The sequence below is a fragment of the Myotis lucifugus genome, unplaced genomic scaffold, assembly GCF_000147115.1.
Source record: "Myotis lucifugus unplaced genomic scaffold, Myoluc2.0 scaffold_409, whole genome shotgun sequence".
Lineage (NCBI taxonomy): Eukaryota > Metazoa > Chordata > Mammalia > Chiroptera > Vespertilionidae > Myotis > Myotis lucifugus.
Window position 1 is genome coordinate 725,659 of NW_005871457.1, and position 26,056 is coordinate 751,714.

Consider the following 26,056-nt stretch of genomic DNA (forward strand, 5'->3'; position numbering starts at 1 on the left):
GTTTCTCTCTCATTGATGTTTCTGGCTCTCTATCTCTCTCCCTTCCTCTCTGTAAAAAAATCAATAAAATATATATATATATAAAAAAAAATTTACTGCCCTAACCGGTTTGGCTCAGTGGATAGAGCGTTGGCCTGCGGACTCAAGGGTCCCAGGTTCGACTCCGGTCAAGGGCACGTACCTTGGCTGCGGGCACATCCCCAGTAGGGGGCGTGCAGGAGCCAGCTGATTGATGTTTCTCTCTCATCGATGTTTCTAACTCTCTATCCCTCTCCCTTCCTCTCTGTAAAAAATCAATAAAATATATTTTTTTAAAAATTACTGGAAACTGCCATACTATTTATAATCCTATTCTATGCCATACTAAATCTACACTCCACATAGCAGTAAATACAAATGCCATTTTCCAAACATCCTTCAAACATTTAAAATTAGTTAAGGTACTTAATTTCTGCCAGTGTGATGGGTGGAAACAACACTAGAAGCAGACAGTTAAGTGGATCGAAAATCTCGTAGCCAGCATGTACAATGTTTCATTTGGATTTATGTTATTTTTCTAGACCTTGTAAGGAAGATTTATGATATAGTAATTTAATTATAATAAAAAATGAACCAAGAATTTTACTTACAGATGCAATTGTAGCATCTTTTTCACTGAGTTCCTGTTTATGCCGAGCCATCATCTCTTTGATCTCCAGCTCTTTCATGATTTTCTCTTTTTCCAAATCAGAATACTGTTCTTCAGCAATTGAACGAGCCAGCTGCTCAGAATCTGCTTTGGTCAAGGTGATCTCCAGTTGAGCAGCTAAGGAGTCCCTACATTTTAGAGACATAGCATCTTCAATTTTCACTCTGAAGTCAAAGTTTACATCTAATTCACTTCATCAACAATTTTTATTTGGAGTATAGCAGGCACTCTTCTAGGGGCAGGGCATGTGGTTATGAACAAGAGACAGGACCCTGTCCTTACCTTTCATCCTGTAATTCCTGTTTCTTCTGCTGTAATTCTTTACAAAGTTTGGTCTTTTCTTCACACTCTTCTTTAAGTTCCCTAACCTGTGTTTTATAGAGAGTCTAAACAGCAAAATATAACAGACATATATCATCATCATCATCATCATCAAGAATAGTTCTACATTCAAAAAACTACCCAGACAAAAAGTTGATACATACAAATATATTAATAACACTGAGAAATGTTGAGCCCCTGAGCAAATTAATAGTTTAATACGCTTTTTGATTTTCATATAATCAACCAATTAACCAATAAAGTTCAGCTAATAATTTAGAAGTGTGATTTTCAACAGAATATCATACTGAGATTTCTCATTAAATGATATAGACTGATAGGGATAAAGAGGCAAAAAAATATTACTAACTTAAACAAGAAATTTTGTTGGCTTAAATCAATGAAACAGAGGTGATATATACTATTTCATATTTTAAAACTGAGCTCAAAAAAGTACAAATGTTAAAATGACAATTTTATTTCTTTCACAGTCTTCCTCTAAAAGCAATGCTTTTAATCAACTTCATAAAGTATGGGCATGTGCTTAGAACTATTTTTCTAACAATGATAATAGAAACTATTCTAAAGGCAAGAATCATTCTCCTGGCTCTGCAGCAAAAATATTCTTAGTTCAATAATTTTTTAATGAATGTGCCTGGAACTTACTGAGAAATACTGTTCTGCTTCAAGCTGATCTTGGAGCTCTTTCATTTGCCCATCTGCATCTTGACGTTCTCTGTGGTAACATTAAGTCAAATGTTTAAATAAGTTATACACATATTAAGCCAGTGACTCTTCCAATGTGTTCTGGGGACAACCTGGAAGTCCCTGAGACCCTTTCAGACAATCCAGGAAGGCATCATTTTCATAACACTAATAAATAAGCATCATTGTGTTTGTTTTCTTAATCCTCACCCAAGTATATTTTTCCATTGACTCTTTTTTTTAGAGTGGAAGGGCGGGGGCGGAGAAACATCAATGTGAGATATTATCTCCCACACGTGCCCAACCAGGGCTGCAATCGAGATACAAGCCCTTGACTGGAATTGAACCCAGGACCCTTCAGTTCGAGGACCAAAGCTCTATCCACTGAGCCAAACCAACTAGGGCTCATTGGTGTGTTTTCTTTTTAACTCCCATTCTCTCACTAGTTGTATATGGACTTTTCTTGAGGGTAAAAGATATCATGATGTCAACACTCCAACAGCTAATGAAATGTATGCTTTTATGTTTTAAAATGGTTTTAATTTCTAAGAAAAAAAATCATTAGATGTAACTCACATAAACAAACATTCTTTGGCCCTCAATAATTTTTAAGAGTATAAAGGGGTTCTGAGACCAAATAGTGCTATATTAAACCAGTAACAAAAATTACATATTTTCATACATGCACTGTTAATCAGCCACTTACGCCAACCAAGTTTTAGAATTAAAAGAGACCCCCGAATTGGTTATCTTATATGAGTTAAGAAGTGACTGGGAGAGGGCCTAAGTGGACATTAGGAGTGCAGGGTTTTATAGCTAAATGTGATGGTAAATGCAAAGATTTGTAAACACTTTACAAAAACGCAGTAAGTTCTACACTTATTTGTGTACTTTTTCTGTTTGTATGTTAATTTTCAATAAAGAAATAAAGTTAAATAAAAAATTAAATTAAAAGCAAGCCTAATTCTAGGCTTATTAAAAAAACAAAAATTATAATTTTTCAAAAACGTATCTTAATGTTTTCTAGCTTCTAATAAATAGGGCACTAGAGTATATCCTTAAAAAGAGCTTTAAAAATTCATATGGTATTTCCTTAACAGTGAAACATTTCCAAGTCCTAGGTACTAAGGGACAAACAAAGAACACATGGGAAGTAAGCTTGGGAGACAGTCCCAAGAGGAATCTTAAGAGCACGGGGTGAAAACCCCAGACGTTTTCTCCCGCTCCAATACCACCGCTCTCTGTCACTGCATCACAATAAGGTGGTGGTAGTAACACTGCTGGGGAAGCAAATATACTAGTAATCTTCTTAAAGAACAATAGTGGCACTCTACACACCACTGATACAACAACAATAAAAAACATGGTCAAGAAATTAAATGGTCCAAAAATATCCTCAGATAAACCAAAATTAAGGTAATTTACATGTGGATAGTTGTGAATATTAGTAAAACTTTGTCTCAAACAATTAACTTACTTTCGAAGTTCAGCATTCTGTTTTTCCAAGTTCATTTTCATTTCCATGAGATGATTATTCTCTTGTTTTAACTGCTTTTCTGACATTTTTAGTGTGTTAACTTGCTGTGTTTGCATCTTCAAGTCATTTTGTGTGAGGCAGCGCTTTTGAGTTTCCTGCTCTATTTTTAATGTCAAGTTTCTAACCTAAAAAAATAAATTATGTATTTGGTATGTAAGTAAATTATTTTGATTTTTCTTATCAATAAGTTTGCAGCATATATGATGATGCAAAACAGATTTTTGCCCTCAGGCAGTGAATTCATTTCACAGTAAAATATTTTTGATAATGTTTTAAAAAATAAAATATGGCTTTTACATTAAAAATAACTTTACAGTTTTAAAAATTATTATTTGTTTAGTATATTATCCAAATTCAATAAAATTTAAAGGTTATAAAATGTTATTTTATAGGAAAAAAATTTTACATTATGAAATCATCATTGTTCCTTTACAAATAAGCCTAGTTTACTATTAATTCATTAAATAATATATTATTTATTAGAAACATACTTACATCTTCATTGAGCACATCTTTCTGTTTAAGGAGTTCATTTACTTTCTGCTGTGACTGTTTCAGGTCACAGTCTAATATAGAGCATTTTTTCTCAGCTTCCAGCAACAGGTTCTCCACTTTCTGTTTTAAAGTCCTTTCCTCCAAGAGCTTTTTTTCCATTTCTATTGCCACAAAATAAACATAACCATGAATATATAAACAAAAGAAGCATATCAAATACATGATGTAGTGCTAATAAAAATTATAGTAAATGATGCTCCTTAAAAATATTTTTAAATCCTGTTTAATATTTTCATCACTCCTGTTAACGTATTTGAAATGTCAATAATTTCATGCTTGAAAATTAGGTATTTCGTTTACAGGATATAAAAATTTACCACATTCTGTAATATATGTGTTCTAATGGAAATAAAATAATTCTACCTTTATTTATGGTTCTAAAAGATACTTATATCTTTTAGCCCTGGCTGGGTGGCTCGGTTGGTTGGAGCGTCATCCCATACACCAAAAGGTTGCAGTTTTGATTCCCGGTCAGGGCACATACTTAGGAGGGCATATACTTAGGTTTCTTTCAGGGTTCCATCCCCAGTTAGGGCAATCAATGTTTTTCTCTTGAGAACATCTGTTTCGTGTTCTCTCTCTCTCTCTCTCTCTCTAAAAAAAAATAAAAATCAATAAACCTATCCTCGAGTGAGGATAAAAAAAGATACTTATATCTTTTAAATAAAGATTTTTCCCCCCTGCTATTCTGTGCCCCTCAGTGTTACTTGTCTTATCTTCAAACATTAAGGTAGATTCTATTACCTCTATGGCTCTTTCCATACTAGCATATTACCAGGCAGAGGATAACAACTATGTTTTAGGGAGGTGGTCAAGGACAGGGCTCTGGAACCAAACTCTTTGAGTTTAAACCCTGGCCCTGACACTTTCTAATTATTTGACTGGTCAAGTTAATTAACCTCTCTGAGGCTCAGTTTCCTTATGTCTAGAATGGTGATAATACCTACCCTCACAGGGACATTATACAGATTTTTAGTTAATGTATGTATAGCACTTAAATGTTGCCTGAACTATGGCAAACACTTAATAAGAGCTCACTGTTTAAGAAGAGTTTCTAATGACTTAAGGAAATGTTCACAATTATTTTTTAAAAGAAAAAAGCAAAACTATACAAAATTGAGAAAATATAAAAGTATAACATTGATTACTAGGACTATGATTAATCTTTACTTACTTTTTTATACTTGAAAATCTGTTCAAATCCAACTAGGTTCCTCTGCTCCTTCATACCTAATGCTGAACATCTAATTATCATTTACTATAAAGTTATGTTAAGTAAAAATTAAACCTATGAATGTTCAGTTTTTAATGAACTGTCTTCAAAAGTGTGGAAAATGAAACTATTCTTCACATGCTATTAATAGCTAGCATTTCTAAGCACTTTTCATGTATCACTGAACTTGGTTTTCACAACAACCTAATACTTTAATTGCCCCTTTGTAGGAAACAAGGCACAGATAGTTATGTAACCAAAGTCACAGAGCTAGTAATTCATTGATGGCGAAGTCATATTCTTAATCAACGGAGGCAATGACCTGCAGTGAGAAGATCCAAGGCTTTAGAGCCAGGTTTGATTACCACCTATAACATTTAAGTTTTGTGCACTCCTTCAAATACTAACGTCATCATGCATCTTATGTTAGTGTTATAACAAGGAGTTTGAAAAAAATGGCAGTTATTATTATACTGAATTTATTTTCATCAGTTCAGAGAATAACCTATGAATGAATATACACATTTTAAAAAAACAATCACCCTAATGTAGGCAGAGAAAAAATAAAAAGAGGCGTAAGTGATACGTGAATTTGTTGAGGTGATGAAAAGACAGATTCTATACCTTGTTTTGGGTGATAGTCACAAGTTGTGCACTACAAATGTAAAAAATGTTTGCATTTTATTGCACCAAATTATACTCCAAAAGAAATTCTTATCTGTATTCTAGACCACAGACAGAAAAACAGCCATTTCATCTCTTATCATCCTGAATTAGTGCCTTAAATATCAACCAAAAATCTCCACCATGAATACATTAAATAATTATAAGCCTATTTTTTGCTAAGTTATTCATAAATGTTATATTTCAATATGAAATAAAGTTTCTATTAAGAGTTTTATGAATCTTTCATAAGAATATTGATTTCCTTTGTAATTGCAAATCCATCATAATTATAAACACAGTTTGGAAAACAAGTAATTAGCCTAAAACAATTCCAAGATACAAGCTGGTTTATGAAAAAGTTAATTTTGTTAATCTTACCCTATATTCATTAGTATTGTAAGGTTTTGACCAAATCTAACTAATATCTTCATCATACCAGAGCTCAAAATACTTAGTGAGCTTCTATTCTAGTTAGCTCAGCTATTACTTTAAAATCTTTACCTTGAAGAAAGTGGCAAGAAACATAAGCCAATGAAATGTTAAACTAAGTATTAAAAAAAAGCATACCCCCCCGCCCAATCTGAGAACTTCACATTCTGCATGCCTGTCACTACCGATATCATGAAAATAGTAATTTCTCTTTGATCTAGTAATTTTGGGGGGCCTTCCTGTCTTAGAAATTATTGCTAAAGGGGAAGGTGGAGTTATATATGTAAAGCTTCCCTAATAGTGTTTCTCCTCCAGTATTTGGCAATAAAATATAAACAAATATTTTCAAAACCAAAGAACTGAATACAGAATCAATTCGTAGTAAGATGATGCTAGAAAACCCTCTTATAAAAATGCATACCTTTCATGGCTTCTGATTTAGCTTCTTCAATAGATTCATAAATCTTATTTTTATCTGCCAACCGTGCTTTTGTAGTTTTATGCTCAGCTTCTTCTTGTTCTAAGCTCTGCTGTATAACTTTTAGTTGATAAGTCATATCTATCTCCATGTTGTTCTTTTCCTATTAAAGATGAAAATGGCAGCTATCAACAAATAGACTGTTGACAATTTCAAAAGGTTACAAAGGTTTTTTAAATAGACTTATCAAGAATGTCCAATATTTCCCCTTTTCTATTCATTAAAATTGCTCGTATAAGTAATCTACATAACTCTACCAGTTCTCTTCCCACTATATTAACCTCCCACAACTCCGCTCTACTATTCTGAGATCTGTATTGAGATGGTTTGATCTCAATAAAGTGACCAATGATATTTTCAATATCAAATTCAACAGACACTTTTTAGTCTTTATCTCACTTGAACTCACTGTTGCCCTTGAAACTATTTCCTTGACCTAACTGACACTGAATTCACTTGGTTCTCCCCATTCTGCTCTCATCTTTTCTGTTGCTTGTGAAGTTTACCCCCAAATTACTGCTTAAACATTGGTGTTTGCTGGAGGCAGTGTTCTTTAGCCAATGCTTCTCCTCTTCCTATATTATTATATCTTAAACTTTTCAAACATATCAAATGTTTCCTTTTGCTCTATCTTAAAAGATCTCAGGATCCTCTACCATTCACACTTACCTTCAATATGTAGGAGACATGTTTTAAGTTGAGAATCTTTAATAACAGAAATCAGTTTATTTTCTATATACCCTCAAAAGATTTCCTAATTCTGTTTTCTATAGTTTGTATCATAAATATATATATTTCTTTTGTGTTTTAAGTAAAATATTTAATGCTGAAATAATTTTTTCAAACTAATAATTCACAAGTCTCTGTCCTGAAAAACTACTGCTCTAAACAAATTCTTCCCAGATGGGCTCTTCCATTTGCATGATTTTAGCTACTTCTATACTGATGACTTGCAAATAATTCTAGCTTCTATTACCATAACTTACTGCTTTATAGATATCCTAATTTGGCTGTTTCACAGGCCCCTCACACTTAGGACTAAAATTGATTTATCATTGTTTCCTCTAAAAGAGCTGTTTTTCCTTTCTTTAAAATAAATTAATGGCACTATTCCGTATTTCTTCACAAAGGAGGAACCTGAACTCATCCTTGAGTACTTACTACTCACATGCCACATCTAACCAATTACTAATTGCTGCCAAATATTCCTTTACTAAATATTTCTCAGATTCACCTCCAGTTCCCATCCTTTTAACCACTGCACTAGAAAAGTCTCCAATATCTGAATACTGAAAGAGTCTGACTTGTCTTATCCTCTTCAAATCTGTTCTCCTCCTGATATACAGTGATCTACCAACTTAAAGATCTTCAGTGGCGCCCTAGCCAGTTTGGTTCAGTGGATAGAGCGTGGGCCTGCAGACCGAAGGACCCCAGATTCGATTCCGATGAGGGGCATATGCCTGGGTTGCGGGCTTGATCCCCAGTGGGGGGCGTACAGGAGGCAGCCATTCAATGATTCTCTTTATCACTGATGTTTCTCTCTTTCTCCCTCTCCAAAATCAATTAAAAGAAAAAAAAAAAAAAGGATCTTCAGTGGCCAGTCCATTACTTAAAGAAACTAAGTTTCTTAACAGAATATTCAAAATCTTGCATGATCTAGCTCATGCCTAGCTCTCTAGCCTCACTCTAGCCACTAAATTCTCACTCTTACAGGAGGACTGTATTGGCCTGCCATTTTTTAAAAATTTCATTGGACACAACCACGCCCACTCCTTTATGTATTGCAGCAAAACTGGGTAGTTGCAACAGAGACATTAAAGCCCACAAAGCCTAAAGTATTTACTGTCTTTCCCTTAAAAGACTGAAATTTGTTGCCCCTGCTCTATACTCCAGAAATATTGAACAGTTTATACTTAAATAAACAGACTAGACCTTTTTTATTTTCCACCCTCTGTGCCTTGCTCATGCTTTCCTCCCCAACTCACAATGTGCCCTGTCATCCAATCCTGCCGTCAGGTCAGGAATTCATCCTGTGCACCTACTCCATCCCTTGTCCATACCTCTATCATTCTATTTACCATACTGCCTTATAATTATCTCTGTGAGTTACTATTACTTTAGAAATTACCCATTAGACTGTAAAATTATTAAAAGTACAGACTGCATCCTGATATTTCTACCACATATAACATACTAAATACTTAAAATGAATAAACAGAATAAACTATTAACTTCAGAGTCTAGAAATTATCCCTAGCTTATAGTATTTTTAAAGAAAAACTTCTGAATGCCAAAAGTCGTAACTATGTATAATTTTTATGACATGTTATAAGTGAAAATCTGAGTTTCCCTTGGACCCCTAGAGAGAAGCATCCTCATTATACACACTCCAGGAGAGTCCCTGCCTAAGCATCTAACATACTAAGAGCTGCTTATGTAGGGCTATGGCAAGCCTTAAGAACTATATATTCTGCCCTGGCCAGTGTGGCTCAATTGATTAGAGAGTTGTCCCATACACCAAAAGGTTGCAGACTCAATTCCCAGACAGGGCACATACCCAAGTTGGGGTTTGATCCCCCACTGGGATGCGTACTGGAGGCAACCAACTGATGCATCTCTGTCACATCGATGTTTCTCTCTCTCTCTCTCCCGTCCTCTCTCTCTAAAATCAATGGAAACATGCTCTCAGGTGAAGATTAAAAAATATATATATAGAAAAAAAAATATATATATATACATATATATATATCCCTAGTCTACAGAACCAAGTCTAAATATAAGAATCCATAAGTATGCAGAAATAAATGGTTTCTCTTATTTTAGAATAAGTTTTCCAATCTGAAACTCTTACACAAATATAAAGATTAATGTTTTACCTTTTCCAAATCAGTGAATCTCTCCTGAAGTTGTCTCTTCTCCATCTCAACTTTTGTTAATAAGATTTTGCCATTCTTTACATCTTCTTCTAGGCCAGATATTCTACCTAATATTGCAACATTTAAAAGAACAATAAATCCACAAAGTGTGTATGTGTATCCTATCTAATAATAGACAAACATGGTAATTGACTGTACCTTCGCCACACCTCCCATTGGCTAATCAGCGCGATATGCGAATTAACCGCCAACAAAGATGGCGGCTAATTTGCATACTGCAGGCAGGGCGGGACAGCGCGAGCTGCCAGCGCGCCGCCATCCAGGGCAGGCCGGCCCCAGAAGCCCCAGAAGCCGCCTGATATGGTAGTAACTCTATCAGTAAGCACTCTGAAAGTCAGTGGCATAAATGCACCAATTAAAAGATTATGAGGGTGAATCAAAAACAAAACCCACTTTAAATATAAAGACACATATAGATTAAAAGTAAATGAATTAAGCTGCAGCCTGTTTTGCTCAGTGGATAGAGCATTAGCCCGTGGACTGAAGGGTCCCAGGTTCGATTCCAGTCAAGGACATGTACCTCAGTTGCTGGCTTGATCCCCAGTCCCTATCAAAGCATGTGCAGGAGGCAACCAATCAATGTGTCTCTCCCTTTCCCTTCACTCTCTCTAAAATTCAATGGAAAAATATCCTTGGGTGAAGATTAACAAAAACAAAGTAAATGGATTAAGTAACATTAAAGAGATTATAAGAAAAATATATTCCAAATTTTGTTAGTTGTATAATGGTTATGTTTAAATTATTAACACCTAAGAAATTGGGTGAAAGGTACATATAATATGCTGTAGTGCCCTAACCGGTTTGGCTCAGTGGATAGAGCGTCGGCCTGCGGACTGAAGGGTCCCGAGTTCGATTCCGGCCAAGGGCATGTACCTTGCTTGCGGGCACATCCCCAGTATGGGCTGTGCAGGAGGCAGCTGATCGATGTTTCTCTCTCATCGATATTTCTAACTCTCTATTCGTCTCCCTTCCTCTCTGTAAAAATCAATAAAATATATTTTTAAAAAAATATGCTGTCGTATTTTATAGTTTTTTTACATGTATGAGATTATTTCAAATTAAAATATTAAAAAATTAAAAGTTAATAAAATATTAATTGAAATGTATCTGCATTACATTAAAAATCTCCTAATTGCTTCTAGCATAATTTATTAAATTGTGCTAAAATTTACAAGGGTTCAATTAAAAAATATCTTAATTCTAAATGATATAATAGAAAATATATAATAGTGCAGTTATAAGCACTTATCTGAAAATAAAAATTTTAAGAAGTGAATTTAAAGAAGGGATTAGCCAAAGAAAATATATGCACAACCCATGGACACAGACAACAGTATGGTGATGGCCAGAGAGAAGTGGGGGGCAAGAGCTGGGTAGAGGGGGCAAAAGGGGGGAAATACGGACATCCTATATAATAATAATAAAAGGCTACTATGCACATTGACTGAACAGCAGAATGACCGGTTGCTATGATGCGCACTGGCCATCAGGGGGCAGACGCTCAATGCTGGAGCTGCCCCCTGGTGGTCAGTGCACTTCCATATGGGGAGTGCCACTCAGCCAGAAGCTGGCTCATGGCTGGCCAGCGCAGTGGTGGTGGCAGGAGCCTCTCCCACCTCCGTGGCAGCACTAAGAATGTCCAACTAACGGTTTAGACCCGATCCCTTGGGGGGCTAAGCCTTTAGTCAGACATCCCCTGAGGGCTCCCTGGCTGCCAGAAGGATGTCTGACTGCAAGCTTAGGCCTGATCCCCCGGGGAGTGGGCCTAAGTCGACAGGTGGACATCCCCCAAGGGGTCCTGGACTGTGAATGGGCACAGGCCGGGCTGAGGGACCCCCCCCCACCCCCGAGTGCACAAATTTTTGTGCACCGGGCCTCTAGTATATATATATGTTAAGAGTAAAAAATTTGGATGTCACCTCATACTTTGAAATTGGTATTTATGAGCAGAAGTTTTATAATTGTTGGTATAGATGATACAGTTGAGATATTGCTTTATAGTTAATGCAACTGGAACCCAATCTACTACCTTGGGAGGCAGCTTGATACTTAAAATACTTCAAACTATTTGAAAGTAAATCTTTTGCTCACAAAATTTCATATTAATGTACTTCTAATACCCTAACTTTACATATTCAGAAATGTGCTACTCCAGTACATTATCCATCATCTAAAGTTATTTCCAAAATATAAATCATTAAGATGAATTCAAGTGCAATATCTATGTTAATACCTTGTAAATCATTAATTATCTCTGATCCATGGGTTCGGTCCCTCCTTTCAGATTCTAGAACCGACTGAAGATTGATAAATTCCTTTTCAAGTTTTAACTTGGCAGTCTCCAACAGGCAATTTTTATCTTGTAGATCTCTATTGTTAGATTCCAACTGCTGAATCTGTTTTGAACTTTCTGCCTGGCTTTTTCTTAACCGGGCTGCAGCATCAGATTCTGTTCGCAGCAAAGCATTGGTTTCATCCAGCTGTCATTCCATTCAAATCAAACAACAACAAACAAACATAGGTGTATATGATGAAAATACCTCAATTTCTTACCCCATTACAAAGTATTTAAAATAAACAAATACCTAAAAATACTTCTTAATGATTTCACTTTAAAATTAGAGGTAAAATCCTCTTGTAACACTGACAATTAAAACTGTTAATGGGCAGTCATAAATGAAATTCAATATCCTTATTACAAACTGAGATCAACTTACTTGTCTCTGGAGCTGATTCACTTTCTCGGTGGATATTTGAGAGTTCTGATTTCTTTTTTTCAAATCTTCGAGTTGATCTTTTAAACTGTTAACTATAATAAAAAGCATTTCAGTGGCAAGAGTCAACACAACACACACATACACACACACTTAATTTTTTTCTTGGTATTTAATATTCTATACCACAAACCATCATTTTCCAAATTTCGTTTCTTGTCTGCTTCATGATCAGCTTTCCGCTGATATTCTGCATTTTTGTGCTGAAGAAGCGCCTTTTCTCTTTCTAATTGTCTTAATGTTGATTCCACATTTTTCCTTAAGGTAATCTGAAATAGTGCTTCAAGTTATTATCAGAAAAAAGCATGTATAAAAATTATAATAAAACAAAAACTATTTCAGTTATTTCAAGCAGATAAGAAAACATAAATAAAAGCTGTAACTGCTATATTATTAAAACTACAATACTGTTTTTCATATTTTAAAAATAGTACACTACTCTTAACACTGTAAGTGTTTTGTTTACTATTGAAAGTCAAACTTTCGATAACATTCTGTCACCACTGAACCATTTTTACGTGATAAAAGCATGGGTCAAAAATGTTATGAATAAAAATTTTAAAAAAGAAACAATGGTCACTTTCTGTTTTTAAGCCATGTCATTAATACAAATGCAATTTTTTTTTACTTTAAATATCTACACATACTAAATTAACTCAAGTTTTGCAAAAACACAACAAAAATGAAGCCTATTATCATGATTATCCTATAATTTTAGTCCTATCCACCCATGCTACAGGTAGATTTTATCATAAACCAAGATGTATATTAATATGGTACCAAGAGAACACTAGGAATCAAAACTTTTTATAAACAAAAATGTTAATAAAAGTGTAGAGCAACTTTACCTCTTCTTCTAGCTCCTTTGCTACTTTCTCTAGGCGAGTATTAACAGATCTAAAGAATTTCAAAAGAAACTGTAAATAAAATTACTCCTAATTTACAATAAAATAATTTACTATAAATTTAAAAATAATCATATAATTACATTTTTAGTAATATGTTTAAACTTAAATTTTATAATATACTATTCAATTATCTACAAAATATACCTGCACTTCTGCTCTATTTCCTCTTTTGCTTGTATCTCAGTGCTAAGGTGTTCTTCTAATGTGTATAGTTTTTTCTGAATCTGTCAGAAAAGAAATTATAATTATAAAATTTGGTCACACTTAAAAGATGAGAGGCTTAAAGAAAACAATGATAAGCTTCTCTTTTCTTTTAACTTAATTTAATCTCCTCTGTAGTGGTACCATATTTATACCTTCTAATGTGGCTTTTATTGACAGGGGGCAATCCCCCATCTATTACTTTCTGTCTAGGACAGTAAACATGTATGTATGACCACACTACGTAAACATGTGAATAAGAACCTTCTGACACAAGTTTCTCATTCATTAGGAATAAAGGATAACCTCCACTGTTCTTCTGCAGATTATTTATGTAAAAATAGTGTTACCATTTGTGCTTATAAAAGGTCTATATACAAAACAAATATTCAGAAAATTTGATTGAGCATGCTCAAATATACTAGTATTCTTAAAAATAAGAATATAAGCTCTTCTTTATATCTTTCTACAGTGCTGGGCACCATACTGTAAAGAGTTATAATCAATAATTTTATTGAGTAAATGACAAATAATGAGTTACAAGTCATCTTGTCATTCTTTTTAAAAATATATTTTTATTTATTTCAGAGGAAGGGAGAGGGAGAGGTAGAAACATCAATGATGAGAGAGAATCATTGATCGGCTGTCTCCTGCACGCCCCCTATAAGGGATCAAGCCCACAATCCAGGCATGTGCCCCGACCTGGAATGAACTGTGATCTCCTGGTTCATAGGTCGACAATCAACCAAGCCACATGGGCCGGGCCATCTTGTCATTCTTTAAAAATCTTTCTAGGCTACATCTGTCAGTCTGTAAGCAAACTAAAGTTACAGAAAGTATTAAATAATCCACTTTTGGAGCATTATTACTTTTATAAAGGCTTTAACTTTTGAGTTCCTTTCATGCCTTAGGAACACTGGCAGGCACTTGACAAATGTGGTTTCATTAATCCTAAAAAAAAGCCCTAAAAAGATGGTAGTACTATATCTACTCAATAAAGAAACTTAAATCCAAAAAAGATGAATAATTGGGCCAAGACAACATAGTTAGTAAGTGGCAGAACAAAAAAACTCAACCTAAGTCTTTGAGATTCCAAGGCCAAAATTCTTCCCACTATTCTTTCTAGTGATTAGGTTCTCCATGGTTTTTAAAAAATTTCATATACCTTAAACAAAACTATATTTTTCCCCTAATAAGAATATACAGACCAATGAACTAGTCATATGTAATTACTATTGCATTAATATAATTTGATCACACTAGTTGTCACATGCTAATTGCTGCCAATTATGTCTTTGATAAACGAAATCATAAAAATACATAATATACATTTTAAATGACAGATCCATAGGAGCAATAATAAAAGGGATAGTTGGTAGAAAAAAGGTTGAGAACTTCTGTCTTGGGAGATGTAGTGTTCCAAATGCTAAGTGGAATAAGGCTATATCAAAACACTGCTAGAGTAATGAGTCTGTTGTCTCAGTTTTTCAAGATATATGACATCAACATACCTCTTGACTTTCCTATTTAAAACAAAGAAAGAAAGAAAAACAAAATATTAAAATGCTTGTTTTGCTTTATCAAATTCCTAAAACACAAATTGTACCAAAATTATTCAACCAAATATTTTAGATTTATAAGTTTTGAAGAGAAAAATGGTTAGCCTCACAAAATACTGTAACTATTTGATAAAATTATCCTTTATATGAATTCATTGCTAAATACTCAAAATTTGAATCTCTCCACTATTTCTGTACTTTTACAACTTATTTTCTGTACTTTTATTGAACTAAGATTATAACATTTTATAACTGGTATTATAGCTATTCATTAACCTACTGTCATGTTTGGTATTAAAACTAAGCCCAAAGCCATGTATAATTCATTGTTTTACTAGCCATTGTATCTTACACAATGACATTTGTCAAAGAAATTAATTAGTTCAATATTATGCTGAACTATATTGCAATAAGGAATATCATCTAATGATTCAAAAAGTAGCATCAAAGAATCTTTTAAAAATGCATGGACATTACTAAAATATTTGGACATGTGATTAAAATAGAGAAGTAAAATTTGTACATACTTCATTTTTCCTTGTTTGTATTGAATCATTTTCTCTACAAGATGGAAAGTCACTTAATAACCTAGAAGAAAAGGCAGGAAAATAAATTATTTTACATGTAATTTTAATCAATTTTCTAATACCAACTTCTTCTCAGAATTAAATTATAATCACAAAGATCTCTGTCTTTCCACTTCAATTTATTTTAAATGAAGCAACATTTTCCCCTCTGGATATTTAGACTGTTTCAATCATTTAAAATGCTAAACTTGCCCTAGCTGGTTTGGCTCAGTGGATATAGAGTGTTGGCATGCGGACTGAAGAGTCCCAGGTTTGATTCCGGCCAAGGGCACATGCCTGGGTTTCGGGCTCAATCCCCAGTAGGGGACATGCTGGAGGCAGCCGATCAATGATTCTCATCATTGATGTTTCTCTCTCTCACTCTCTCTGAAATCAATAAAGAAATCTATTTAAAATAATAATAAAAAATAAAATGCTAAACTTTTCTTGCCTCTCACTCTTACCAGATATTCTGTTATTTAACACTGTTGAGATTGGAGTCTCTAAATGAAACTATACTTGCTTCCTCTTCATCTCAAGTTCTGTAACTATTTTATTCTTCTTTTCTAGACATTTTCTAGAAAGAGACATCTGTCCTCCTTTTCAAAGATAACATCTCTTGATCTCCAGGGCTTAACACATAAAATGATCACTTTTGTCAATCTCTCTCTTAATTGGGTCCTTCCTCACTGCCTATAAACATTCGTGGGATTCTCCTGGCACGGATACCTTCATTTTAGTCAGCATTACGATAGTTTTGAGAACACTACTGGTAACAGGGTGACCAATTCTTGTAGTAACAGGGTGACCAATTCTTCCTGGTTTGCCTGGATTTTATAAGTTTTAAAGAGAAAAATGTTTTAGGATGAAAGTCCCACGCCACATGCTAGGAAACTACTTAGTCCTGGGCAAATCATAATGGTTGGTCACCCTCATCATTACACATGGAAGGACCAAAGCGTTTCTCCAATGTCTTTAATGCTTCACTCAACTATTTAACACTTCAGTGGCTCCTCACTGCCTATAAAGTCAAAAGTCCCTTAGCACACAACAATCATCTGTTGCATTATTCTTCCCCCTAAACTCCAACTTCAATCTATTCTCTAATCTTACCCCCCAAAAATCACTTCAGTCAACCAACATGTATTGAATGACCTGTGCCAGGCTCTGTGCTAGATGGATTTGGGCAAGAAAACCATAGTCTTATCAAGTCCTCCAAATGGTCATAAGCCAGTCATATATATCCTATGTTTGAGCCCCACTGGATTACACTACTCTGCTCTCAATGTATGTTTACATTCCAAACTTTGCTTCCACTACTCACCTCCCCACATCTCGGCTACTCAAAAAACCCTTTCTTATCTTTAAATTTGGCTAACATGCCATCTCTGCCTTGAGGTCTTGCCTAACTTCTCCCTACCCTCAACCCAAACAAGCATGACTTTTATTTTTCTTCCAAAGCATCTTAGATTTTTTGGGTCCCTTTCTTAGAGGCAAATATCACATTCTACCCTTCATTATGAGTATATAACCTTTTCATATCCCTCATTAGTTGACAATCTTCAAAAGCAGGTATTTGGTCTTACCTGTAGCCCAAAATAATATAGAGCATTGCCTTGCATTCATTTGTAAATGAATATCATATAGCATCAGAGAAATAAAATGAAATTAAAAATAACTCTTTTGATAGTCCTTTTAGAAAAACTCACAAGTTTAAAACAAATTAATACTTTTTAAAATAATCCAGTCCCAAAGTAAGACAATGTTTTATAGCTAGACTCTGAAATAATAAAAAGGTAACAAACAAATCACATACAAATTTTCTCTGTAGTAGGTAAATCCTATAAAAGGCAGCTGATTTCCCACAAAAGCTTTAGGAATTGGGAAGGTTTCTACATCTCCTTTATCATCTTCAATGTCATCAAAATTGCTGCTGTCTATGTCACTGCTGAGTTCAGGTACTACTGGAGCTGCCGCTATTAAAAGAAAGAAATTATTTCACTCATAATAAAAAAATAAACTACCCCTATTTTGTTTTGCATTATGAACAATATATTATATTAATATTAACATGCTGAACAATAATATATAATTAATAACATATCTGTGATTTACTATAGAAAATTTTAGTAACATTTTATCATTTCAAAGAATTAAAATTTTTAAGTATTTTATTACTACCTTAAAGCAGTTTTAGTGCTCGCTTCGGCAGCACATATACTAAAAGCAGTTTTAAATACAGGTAAATCAATTAAACAAAAAAAGCAATATGATATTACTCTAGGCATTAAAATTACAAACAGCAATATGTTGCATATACATTCTTTGGTTTTCATTTTTCTATATTCTTTAAGTATTTCTTACTCTTCAAATTAAAAGTTTATATTTCTCCTTTCTGCAAATTATTGAGATCCATCAAATTTAACATGAAAAATAAAGAAACCTATGTTTTTATAAAAGTATTGGGAAATATTGCTAATAAATACATATTTATCGTATGCTTAGTTTGCTAAAATATTGAGGTAATATAAATTTAGTTATAAATATTGCCACTGAACAAATATGAAATGGAACTCTCAATTTTAAAATTAGCATTAAGTATATGAAATATGCTTGTTAATTCAAATTAAGAATCAATTTAAAATGTGGAATGGAAATATTTAAATGTATTGACTTACTCTCTCTTATGTTATCCCAATTCCATTGATCATTCTTAAAGAAAGGATGTTGTTTGATTTCTTCTACCCCATTTCTCCCAAGTCGTACCTCCCTACGATGCAGTTAAAGATTATGTAAAAAGGTTATGAAAAGACGAGAACATTAACCTTTTATCCAGACAATAATCAACATAAGGATCACAAATGAGTTTGAGATATCTTTTTTAAAAGTATAGCATAAATGTTTCTCAAGAAAAAGCAATCTCAATTTTATAGTATATAATCTCTATAGATAAAGAAGACTGTAGTGTATATAGGAAATGCCATGGAAAGTGAAATATATTTCAATCAGTAGTTTGTGCCAAACAAAAAATACATATGAGACTTTCAAATAAAAAAATTCACCTACGTGTGTCAAAATTGCATAACCAACTTTAAGACACAAAATGGATGAAGATCTAACTTTTGGCCCAGAACAATTATCAAAACCTTTCCAATAAAACCATTATTTTAAAAATCTCTCCCCTTCTTAAAAAGAAATCACATTTTATATTTGAAGCTATCCATATTTACTCTGATAAATTATATCTCTGAATACAAAAAAAGTTAATTTCATTCTTTGACCCTTTGAGTCTTCAATTAAGACTGTATGAAAAATAAAAATAAAATAGACTGAAAATAAAAAGTACTTGTTTTTTTTTATATGCCTTGGAGTTATGTTTAAGAGAAAAAACTGTAAACTTTAGAGGGAAGTGCTCCTAGCCACACTAATGGCATTAAATTATTTTCAAAATATCTTTTCTCTACCTACAATCATTCTTTACTGCAACCTCCCTCCCAATAAATTGCTAAGACAAATCTTTCATGAATGATACTCATTTCAATAACATATGCTATATCCTATTTTATATTTGATCTTTCAGCACAAATTATGATCATCCCATCAAGTCAAAACATGATACAGGTTTTGTTTTGAGTTTAACAGCATGGATTGTACATTAATCATATAATTAACAAATCTTAAAGTTTTATTCTACAAATGATTGGTAAACATGTAAAAATGATTAACCTCTTTAATGAGGAACAATAAAAATAACTTTTCTTGCTTCAGATGGAAAAAGGAAAAAATTCATAATATTCAGTTTGATGAGAATGAGGAAAAATTACTGTTGAAAATATTCCCTGATGTGGCTTCTCTAGGTCAATTTTGCAACATCACTCAATTCCCAGAATTCCATCTTTAAGATTTATCCTACAAAAAGTATGCAAAGATGATTGTATGAGGATAGTCACTATAGAATTTCTTATAATAGCAACTAGCTAACAAACATAAGGAATCATAGCATTTTAGAGCTACAAATGCCCTTACTTTAATCTATTCTGATCCCATGATTTTATGGATGAATAAAATTATTTCCAAGAAGAATAAAATAATATCCTTAAGACCATAAAGCTAGTAAGTCAAATTTGGATGGGGGAGCAAGTACCCTCTTGTATGTGTTGGTGCTTTGATATGATGACTCACAAATATAGAAGAGAAACCAGAGAAGAATTGAATGGAGAGGCCAAGGAAGAAACTCTTAATAACTTTCTAGTTGTTCTCTTTGAGGCAGGTTTTCAAAATGCTGTTCATCTATTTTGTTTTAAGAAATATAGAATTACTAGGACAGACTTGCTCATATTCAAATGCAAATAAAAACTGGTTGGAAAGGAGGCACTCCCAGCTCAGTTTTTAAGATTATAACCTGTTTAGTATTTATCTGCACAAAATACTCCTTACAAAAACTGTACAATCAAGGGTAACATGGCTCAAGCCACCTTAGAGGAAATGTGAATAATACAAAAGTTTTATTTCTCTCAAATGCATTATTTTACAAAGTTCTATTTTTTTCTTTTTAGACATGAGGGTTAAGGTTAGAGTTAAATTACAATTAGGCTGCACATACAAAATGATTAAGAGTAACCCAACACCACGCTTAGTAGTAAAAAAAGAAAAAAAAAAAAGGCTAATCCAGAATTAAATGCATTTAGATAAGGAGACTGATTTCATACGTAAATAAGTTTCATTTCTACAAATTTAAAAGTAAAAGGAGCCATCTCTACAAAGACATTCAATGTATATTACCTCTCTGTTAGGAAGGCGCAGATGAGATTCTTTGCATGTTTAGAAATTTCTGCATCTTCAGGGAAACATAGTGAGTTTTTATGATCCATAATTTTGCTATATGTTCCTACAAGTGAATCTGCATAAAATGGAGTATCCCCTAAAATTCCAAGAAATAAGACATTGAGTGTAATAGAGAAAGCAAATTAAACACTTTTCATCTAATATTTAAATATGTTAAGTTTAAATTTGACACATGCATGAAAAAATGGTTATGGGCCAGAAGTTTCAGACAAAACAAAAAGGTGCACACCAATATATTTAAATTTTAACCATACCAATGAATCATCAACCCTTATGAGTAAAAAAATCAATGCTAAGTATAACTCTAGAATTTTGTAGGAAGTTTTAAATAATGGGACAGGAAACAATTTACTAAATAATTAAAGAAAAAGATTACTAAGTGAGGTCAGATCAGAGTCCTGTCTAATGCCTAAGCTAGATCATGGATCAGCTTTTTGAGATTATTCTCTAGAACTCTTGTTATACTAGTCACATGCACCAATTTAAATTAACTGCAACTAAACAAATGAAAAATTCACTTCCCTAGTTTACCAAGCATATTTCAAGTGCTCGATGTGGCCAGTGCCTAGAACAGTGGACGCAGATATAAACCATTTTCATCATGACAGACTAGACCAGCGGTTCTCAATCTGTGGGTCGCGACCCCTTTGGCGGTCAAATGACCCTTTCACAGGGGTCGCCTAAGACCATCCTGCATATCAGATATTTACATTACGATTCATAACAGTAGCAACATTACAGTTATGAAGTAGCAACGAAAATAATTTTATGGTTGGGTCACAACATGAGGAACTGCATTTAAAGGGCCAGAAGGTTGAGAACCACTGGACTAGACAGTGCAGCTCTAAGAATTAGACCAGCTCTATCTATCTATTTATCTATCTATCTATCTATCTATCTATCTATCTATTTATTATCCTCACCAGAGAATATTTTTCCCACTGCTTTTCAGAAAAGGTAGGAGGGAGGGAGAGAGGAACAAAAAGAGAAACATTGATGTGAGAGAGACACTTCGACTGGTTGCCTCCTGCACACCCCCTGACCAGGAGACAGGGAACGAATCCGCAACCCAGGCATATGCCCTTAACCAGAAATCAAACCTGAGACCTTTCAGTACTTGGGGTGACACCCCAACCACTGAGCACACTGGCCAGGGTCAGCCCTATTATTTTATACTAGAGGCCCGATGCACGAAATTCATGCAAGGGGCTCAGCCCTTGCAGCCCCAGCTTCATCGGGAAGGTCGTTCAGCTGTCTGGTCTAATTAGCATATTACGCTTTTATTATTATAGATACAAGGAAGCCGGGCCCAGAAGATGACATGTGATTTGCCTACAATGGCACAAATCTAGAGTTGAAAATGGCAGAAATGGTCTCCCAGTGCAGTGTTCCTGCTAACTAATGACTATGATAAAGAGATATTCAAACAAGTGTAAAGACAGAAAATGCTAAAAAGTATCATTTTGGCCAGTACTCATCTAAAGCCACAGGGTTAAATGTCCTGCTAGAATACTTCAACTACAAGTCACTTTAGTATAAGACAGACTTTCCCAAGCAGCCAATCCAAAACTTCAAAAGGGGTATTCAGGTAAGTAGTTTTTATTTGTTTTCAAAGGGGCACGGAGGAAAGCTTTGAATTTGATTCTTCTAGTGACATTTTATTTTTTTTTTAAATGTATTTTATTGATTTTTTACAGAGAGGAAGGGAGAGAGAGACAGAGAGCTAGAAACATCGATGAGAGAGAAACATCGATCAGCTGCTTCCTGCACATCTCCTACTGGGGATTTGCCCGCAACCAAGGTACATGCCCTTGACCGGAATCGAACCCGGGACCCTTCAGTCCGCAGGCCGACGCTCTATCCACTGAGCCAAACCAGCCATGGCTCTAGTGACATTTTAAAAAGTATGTTTTTATTGATTTTTTTAAGGGAAGAGAGAGGGATAGAGAGAAACAATGATGAGAGAAGGACATCAAGGATCGGCTGCCTCCTGCATACCCCCTACTAGGGATCAAGCCCACAACCCAGGCATGTGCCCTGACCTGGAATCGAACTGTAACCTCTTGGCTCCTGGATGGATGCTCAACCACTGAGCCAGACCAGCTGGGCTTCTAGTGCCATTTTTAATTGCAACAGAATCCTTTAAATGAACTCCAGTGCCAACCAACCTGAGCAAGCACCAGAGCAAGCTCAGAATACTGCAAATCAATGTCATTCAAACTCATTAAATTTAGCTTTCAGAGTTGAAAACAGTAGCAGAAATTTAAGTCTCTTCAAATGAGCTATGAGACTTCTTACAAAATACATTATTTTCTAAATCGTTTGGAGAATCTACACAAATAATAGAATATATTCTACTTTCAAATGATTACAAGACACACCTAATGCATCATCAGATCGGGCCAGAGGTGGGGAGAATGGACTGTTTACCTGGAAACATACGGTGAATACAAAGAGACACACTACAAAGACAAAGGTCTAAAACAAGTAGGTCATACTATGCCATAACACTAAGCATACAGCAAGATCAATGCTACATACACTGGATGGTCATCAAAAGCAATTTCCAAAAGGTCTACTTGAGGAATATTTCCTAGCAGCATACTTTCCTTTCCTTTCCTATTCTACTCAACTTGGCAGTATAAGGTTTGGTTTTAATTCTCCAATTAATAATCTGTCATATCAGACATTACTAATTCAAAGTTTTCATAAATTCTACTTTTTCCCTAGGACACATGCAATTAATTTCCTTATAGTCCCAAATTTGTGAACTAGAACTAAAGTGTTATAAGATGGGTTTTGAAAAAGAATGTTGAATATTTACTTACCCACCAGCATTTCAAAAAGGAAAACACCCACAGACCACCAATCACATTCTCGCCCATAGTAACCATCACCCCCTTGTGATTTCAGAACCTCAGGTGATATATAATCAGGTGTTCCAACTGCTGTATCACAATGCACCATGCCTGTCTGGGTAAATAGCAGAGATAAAGAGAAAAAGATGCGTGTAAACACACACACACATAAATGCAACTAATTCATTTATTATTCATATAAGTGATATAAACTGCTACCAACAGAACTTCACTGCTGACATAGCTTTGGCAGGAGAGTGGACAAATGCACTGAGTCATACACAGTAAGCAAAATTAAATTTATCTTTGTTTAAAACTATAAAATCCCAATTTAAAGTGTTTCTTTTATCTTTGTTTCTAAAAAACAACCCAGCATTTTTTTACTTGCTTATAACTTACTTCATCCATCTTCATACATGTGCCAAAATCTGCTAATTTTAGATGTCCATGTTTATCCAAAAGCATGTTGTCAGGCTTTACATCTCTGTGAATTAAACCCATGGAGTGTATGGCATCCAGAGCGAGAACAACTTCAGCAGTATAAAATTTGGCCCATTTTTCAGGTACATCATAGTTACTCATAAGGTTTACAAGGTCTCCACCAGGCATGTACTCCATTACCATGTACAGATACTTATCATCTTGAAAGGCACAAAAGAGCTGAAAAATAAAATGGGAAGGAAAAGAATTTTTAAGAAGAAAGAAAACTCAAACCATAAACAGAACAAAACCCCAAAACTGTTTTTACTATTGAAAAAAAGACAGATTACTTTATATCCAAAACCAACTTGAATTTTATGAAATGTTTGATTTTAGATTTGGACATCTTTAAGGGAAAAATAGTTAACAGACAAAACTTTAATATGGGTATCTTCTTCATACTTACTAACAAAATATGTATAAATATATCATTTTCCCTCTTGGAGAATATAGGAATCTATTTAAATAGAAATATTTTTAAAAGAGAAAAAGAATAAGACAAACAACAAATTATTGCACATAACTCACAAAGAAGGGAGCTGGGGAGGTAGGCACAGTTTAGAAAAACCTAAAAGATACCAGATTCAATGGCCACAAGAAGAGGGAGTGAGCCCCATTCCACTGGGAGAGGGAGCAGTTGGTAGCCACATTTGGGACAGGTCCTTCTCCTCTCTTCCCTTCTCCATCTTCTTGCTCATAATAAGCAGCAAGTGGCAGTGCTACCTGCATCCACACTAAAATAGTGACATTGGGACCAGAGAAATAATACACCAAACTAGGTTGCTACTAACTTCCAAGAGACAGAGAAATCACAAATTCAGAAGGAAAGCTATCCATATTCCGTCCTAAAACATGTTCCACTCCACCCAGAAGCAAGCAATTGCAAACAGAAAAGGTTTCCACAAAGAGAACAAAACCAAGAAATCAACATTTTAGAAAAACCAATACCATGACATACAGATAAAGCAATTCAAGAAACAACAAAATTGCCCATATTTGTATGAGTCTATATTGGGGTTTTCTATTCCATGTAATTGTTGTTGTTTTTTTATTCTTGCCACCAGGTACCACAGTGTTTTTATTAGTTCTGTTTAACTTGCTTGATGTTGATTAAGGTTCTTAGATCTACGGGTTTATAGATTTCATCAAATTTGGAAAACTTTTGGCCACTATTTCTTCAAGTATTTTTTTCTCTCTCAGCTTCTGCCCCAGTCCCTTTCTCAGACTGTAGTTATACATATATAATCTGTTTGGTGTTGTCCTAGGGTAACTGATATTCTCTCTGGGTTTTCTTTTAGTCGTTTTTTTAAACCCTGATATGCTTCATCTTGCAGTTTTTATGCTCTGTCTAGACCAGTGATGGCGAACCTATGACACGCGTGTCAGAGGTGACACGCAAACTCATTTTTTTGGTTGATTTTTATTTGTTAAATGGCATTTAAATATATAAAATAAATATCAAAAATGTAAGTCTTTGTTTTACTATAGTTGCAAATATCAAAAAATTTCTGTATGTGACGCACGGCACCAGAGTTAAGTTAGGGTTTTTCAAAATGCTGGCACGCCGAGCTCAAAAGGTTCGCCATCACTGGTCTAGACAAATGAAATAAAAGACTTGTATGCAAATGTTCACTATTTATAACAGTCCCAAAGTTGAAACAATTCAAATGTCCATCAATCAGTAAATGGACAAACAAAACTGAGTATTATGCATATACTGTGTTTCCATCCAACCAGGAATATTGTAATACAATTCCGATGCTAAACACCTAGAGTTAGCATCAGATCCCACAAGAGCTCAGTCTTCTACAAGACTGCCCTCACTTCAAACATCAGTCATACTTCCAGAGTCCCCAGGCCTGCATTTCTGACTAAAGGACTAAAAATTCAGGAGTTTCATAACCCCCTAAGGTTCAATAATTCACCAGGATGACTCACAGAACTTAGAGGGAAGCACTATACTTATGATCACAGTTTATTATCAAGGATGCACATAGGGTGAAGTCTGGGAGACAGTACACAGCTTCTGTGCCTTTTCCTTGTGGAATTAGGGTGCATCACACTCTGCACATCAATGTGTTAACCAATCAGGAAGCTCCACTGAGTGCCAATGTCCAGAATTTTAATTAGGGTCTCATTACATAGGCATCATTAAATAAATCATTGCCATGTGATTAAACTCAACCTTCAACTCTCTTCCCCTCCCTGGAGGTTGAGCAGCTTGTACTTTCTGGCAACCAATCTCATCTCAAAGCTATCAAAAGGCTACCAGGAGTTGCCTCATTAACATAACAAAGACACTCCTATCACTCTGGAAATTCAAGCAATTTTAAAAGT

At 34.5% G+C, this 26,056-nt stretch overlaps 1 protein-coding gene across 1 annotated transcript in view; it reads right to left on the minus strand.

Moving 5' to 3' along the window:
* Window positions 1–26,056, minus strand: part of ROCK2 (Rho associated coiled-coil containing protein kinase 2) — a 91,581-nt gene that overhangs the window by 18,473 nt on the left and 47,052 nt on the right. Inside the window, exons 5-23 of the mRNA XM_023743719.1 lie at window positions 23,639–23,899; window positions 23,210–23,354; window positions 20,319–20,457; window positions 18,215–18,306; window positions 17,353–17,512; window positions 15,498–15,558; window positions 14,923–14,934; window positions 13,355–13,434; window positions 13,151–13,199; window positions 12,436–12,571; window positions 12,246–12,337; window positions 11,762–12,008; window positions 9,469–9,575; window positions 6,536–6,695; window positions 3,747–3,907; window positions 3,192–3,376; window positions 1,676–1,745; window positions 971–1,074; window positions 630–816 (exon numbers count right to left, since the gene is read on the minus strand). Of these exons, the coding sequence (XP_023599487.1) occupies window positions 630–816; window positions 971–1,074; window positions 1,676–1,745; window positions 3,192–3,376; window positions 3,747–3,907; window positions 6,536–6,695; window positions 9,469–9,575; window positions 11,762–12,008; window positions 12,246–12,337; window positions 12,436–12,571; window positions 13,151–13,199; window positions 13,355–13,434; window positions 14,923–14,934; window positions 15,498–15,558; window positions 17,353–17,512; window positions 18,215–18,306; window positions 20,319–20,457; window positions 23,210–23,354; window positions 23,639–23,899 (2,448 nt within the window). The remainder of the gene's footprint in view (window positions 1–629; window positions 817–970; window positions 1,075–1,675; window positions 1,746–3,191; window positions 3,377–3,746; window positions 3,908–6,535; window positions 6,696–9,468; window positions 9,576–11,761; window positions 12,009–12,245; window positions 12,338–12,435; window positions 12,572–13,150; window positions 13,200–13,354; window positions 13,435–14,922; window positions 14,935–15,497; window positions 15,559–17,352; window positions 17,513–18,214; window positions 18,307–20,318; window positions 20,458–23,209; window positions 23,355–23,638; window positions 23,900–26,056) is intronic.